This window comes from Corvus brachyrhynchos, unplaced genomic scaffold, assembly GCF_000691975.1.
Source record: "Corvus brachyrhynchos isolate BGI_N302 unplaced genomic scaffold, ASM69197v1 scaffold555, whole genome shotgun sequence".
Taxonomy (NCBI): Eukaryota; Metazoa; Chordata; class Aves; order Passeriformes; family Corvidae; genus Corvus; species Corvus brachyrhynchos.
Window position 1 is genome coordinate 127,967 of NW_008238357.1, and position 4,162 is coordinate 132,128.

The 4,162-nt window shown below is 64.2% G+C and overlaps 1 protein-coding gene across 1 annotated transcript in view; it reads right to left on the minus strand.

Moving 5' to 3' along the window:
- The window catches only part of CELSR2 (cadherin EGF LAG seven-pass G-type receptor 2), a 29,446-nt gene that overhangs the window by 14,203 nt on the left and 11,081 nt on the right, over window positions 1–4,162 (minus strand). The window contains exons 9-13 of the mRNA XM_017735503.1: window positions 4,141–4,160; window positions 3,375–3,560; window positions 3,149–3,262; window positions 1,409–1,583; window positions 206–475 (exon numbers count right to left, since the gene is read on the minus strand). Coding sequence (XP_017590992.1) covers window positions 206–475; window positions 1,409–1,583; window positions 3,149–3,262; window positions 3,375–3,560; window positions 4,141–4,160 — 765 coding nt within the window. The remainder of the gene's footprint in view (window positions 1–205; window positions 476–1,408; window positions 1,584–3,148; window positions 3,263–3,374; window positions 3,561–4,140; window positions 4,161–4,162) is intronic.

The following is a 4,162-nucleotide window of genomic DNA, read 5'->3' on the forward strand; positions in this document are numbered from 1 at the left end:
CCCCACAGGGCCCCTTGTCCCCTCACAGTACCACCTGTACCCACACAGTGCCCCTTGCACCCCCACTGTGCCACTTTCTATCCACAGTGACCCCTGCACACTCACCCCAGCTCTTGCACAGCCACCGTGCCCTTTCCAGGCTCCCCCTGCCGTTTGCACACCCACCACAGCTCTTGCAAGCACATCATGCCCCTTGCACACTCACCTTGCCCATATGCCCACCCTCCTCTCACCCCACCCCCGCCCCTGGTGTCCCTCGCAGCACCACCCCCTTTCCCCCCGAGTGCTCTGTGCCCCCCTGGCACACGCGTGTGCCCCGCAAGTGTCACCAACCGGTGCTGGCAGAGGGCCCCGAAGGTGCCCGGGGGACAGTGACAGGCATAGCCGGAGGCCGTGCCCGGGCGGCGGCTGCAGGTGCCTGGAGGCTCGCAGGGGTCCAGGGCACAGGCACTGACACAGCTGTCACCGAAGTACCCTGGGCACGGGACAGGATTGGGGACAACAACAGGGGACAGTGATGAGGGACAGGGATGGGGGTGAGGGGCAGTGCCCAGGGGTGACAGTGATAAGGGAGGGTGGGAATGCCCTGGGGTGTGTGACAACGGGGTGGCAGTGCCCAGGGAGGATGGCAGTGCCTTGGGGACAGTGACGGGGGTGCAAGTGCCCTGGGGACAGTGAGAGGGGGTGGCAGTGCTCAGGGGACAGGGATGAGGGGAGGCAGTACCTGGGGACAGTGACAAGGCTGGCAGTGCCCAGGGAGGCTGGCAGTGCCTTAGGAACACTGACAAGAGTGGCAGTGTCCAGGTGACAGTGACAGGGGGGTGGCACTGCCCTGGTGACAGGGATGGAGCGCTGGTGCCCAGAAAGGGTAGCAGTGCCAGGGTTGTTGGGGGAAAATGTCACAGGGGTGGCAGTGCAGGGGATGGCAGCGTCTCAGGGCTGTCAGGAGGTGCTGGCGGGTCTCCACTCATGGGGGTGGCAGTGGGGTTGTCACAGGGGTGGCAGCGTCCCAGGGGGTGTTGGGGCTTGCTGGGGGCTTCAGGGGGTCTCTGCTCACCGGGGTAGCAGTGGGGAGTGTCACAGGGGTTGTCAGTGGTGTCAGTGTCCCAGGGGGTGTAGGGGATGTCAGGGGTTGTCAGGGGGTCCCCATTCAAAGGCATAGCACTGAGAAGTGTCACAGGTGTGTCACAGGGATGTCAGCATCCTGGGGGGTATCAGGCTGTGTTGGGGGCAGTGTCAGGAAGTGTTGGGGGATGTCAGGGGGTCTCAGGGGTCTCAGGGGTCTCAGGGTGTCCCTGCTCACTGGTTTGGCAGAGGGGGGTGTCACAGGGGTGTCAGTGTCCATGGGGCTATCGGGGCATGTCTGGGGTGTGTTGAGGGGTCAGGGGTCTGGGGGGTCCCTGCTCACCGGGGTGGCAGCGGCATGAGAAACTGTCCCAGTCGTCACTGCAGTAGCTGTGGGAGGGGCAGGGCCCCGAGTCGCAGGGATCAGGCAGGGCACAGCCCCCCTCCACGTTCACCTGTACCGCCTGTGCCAGGCTCAGGGCGCCTGCAGTCACCACAGGGTCCCCAACACGCAGGCCCTGCAGGGTCACCCATCAATGTCCTCACTGAGAGCCCCCCAAGCCACCCTGGACCCCCCGACACGCTCCACTCCATGCCTCAGTTTCCCTCACCATTCCCAAAATCCCCCAAGAGCCCCCTGCCCGGTGTCACCATCTGTGTGATCTCACCACCACACGGGACCCACTATGTCACCCTGAAACCCCCTGCCCAACTGTCACCCCCACCTCAGTGTCCCCTGCCACAACACAGGACACCCCAGGACAACCTGGACCACCCTGCGGTGTCACCACCTCCTCAGTGCCCCCCACCATGACACTGGGCCCACTGTGCCACCCTGAACCCCCTGCATCGTGTCACCTGTCATTGTACCTCAGCACCAAACTCAGCACCACCTGGTGACACCCCCCTGTCACCCGCAGTGTCCCCTCATTGATCTGGGACACCCCCCCACCCCACCCCAACTTCCCTGTGTGGGGTCACCTGTCAGTGACCCCAGTGATGCCCCAGCCCCTATGACCCCTCCTGCCCCAGTGCCAAGTCCAGCCTCAATGTCCCTTGCTACCACCCAGGACCTTTTGCGTCACCCTGTTCAGCCCCTCCCTACAACATGTGACACCCCGAACCTCACACCAGGACCCACGATATCACCCCAGCCCCCCTCCCCAGCCATGTCACCTCTCTGTGCTTCAGTGGCCCCAACACCAGCTGGTACCCCCTGTACCACCCAGGACCCCCCCAGTCACATTTGCTTCCCCATGGCCATGTCCCCATCCTGCCCAGGTCCTGGGATGACGGCCCTGCACCCCGTGCCACTGTGCCCATGAGTACCCAGTGCATCCCCGATGTCCCCCTGCCCACACAGCCCATGTCTCCTTGTCCTGTGCCATGTCCCTGTGCCCACATTCCTGTGCCCCTCTCCATCCTGCCCATGTCCCCATGTCCTGTGCCATGTCCCCACTTCGTGACCCCAAGCCCTGTGACATGTCCCTGTGCCTCACACCCATTCTGCCCATGTCCCCATGTCCTTGTGCATGTCCCTGTGCCCCCACCATCCTGCCCACGTCCCCACTTCTCTGTGCCACGTCCCCAAGCCCCCTGCCCCCATCCCTGTGCCCATGTCCCAAAGTCCCTGTGCCGCCCTTCATTGTGCCCACATCCCCACTTCCCATGCCGTGTCCCCAAGCCCTGTGCCATATCCCTGTGCCCCCCTCCCACTGTGCCCATGTCGCTGTGCCTCCCTTCATCATACCCATGTCCCCAAGCCCTGTGCCAGGTCCCCAAGCACTGTACCCATGTCCCTGTGCCCCCTTCACCGTGCCCATGTCCCCATCCCCAAGCCAAGGCCCTGCTTCATTGTGCCCTGTCCTCACCCTGTGCCACATCCCCAAGCTCTGTGCCCACATCCCTGTGTCCATTTCCCCAAACCCCGTGCCATGTCCCTTTGTCCATATCCCTGTGCCCCCCTCCCATTGTGCCCATGTCCTTACCCTTACATGTCCTCTTCCACATCCCCATGCCCACCCCCCAGCCCTACACCCACCCCCCCAGGCTCCCCACACCCTCTGTGCCTGCGCCTCCATACCTGCAGGCACCCCTGGAACCCCTCCTCCACGGTGCCACTGTCCCCCAGCAGCCCCCCGAGGCTCAGCGTGCGCAGCCGCAGTCCCTGCAGCTCTCCGGGGACATCGCCCACCACCTGGAGGGGCACAGGGACCCCCGTGGGTGCCTTGGGGTGCCACAGGGGGTGCCACGGTGGCACCTGGGGATCATCAGAGTGGATGCTCCCCCGTGCCTCAGTTTCCCTGTACCTGGTGGCGGCCATAGTCGAGGGTGAGGAGGAGGAGGGTGGCAGAGGGGTCGTGGCCAGGGCCCCCCCGCAGCTCCAGCTCCACGTGGTGCCAGGCACCGTCATTGACTTTGGCCTGGGCCAGACGCAGGGTGGCCAAACGGGCCCCGCCTTGCCAGGCACCAGCCTCCACCTGCCCCTCGCTCAGCTGTGAGGGGTAGACACGTCAAGGACCCCGTAAACCTGGTGGGCACTGGGCACTGCCCACCGGGAAATACAATTTCCCCCGGGACAATAACACATCCCCCGGGCAATGCCCCCCAAGTGGGGGGCACCCCTTGCACTGCCCCCCCCAGCAATACACCCCCCATACCACTACCTCCCCATAGCCAAATATCCCTCCTAGGCAATACCTCCTGTGCCAATGACCCCCTCAGGGCAATGACCCCCCCAGGGTAATAAACGAAGTGCCAACAACCCCCCAGTGCCAATAGTGCCAATAACCCCCCTACCCTCAGAGCAATAACCCCTGGCACTGCCCCAGTGCCAACCCCCCCTGTACTCCCGCTCAAGTCAATACCCTCCCAGGGCAATGCCCCCTATGCCAATGACCTCCCTCCAAAGCAATACCTGTATGCCAATGGCCCCAAAAACAATGCCTCCTGTGCCAATGACGCCCACCCAAATCAATAACCCCCCCAGGGCAACGACACCCCCCTGGCACTTTCCTCAGGAAAACTCCCCTGTCTGCCTCCCCCGTGCCCTCCCCATGTCCCCCCCATGCCCACCTGCAGGGTGAGGGTCAGGCGG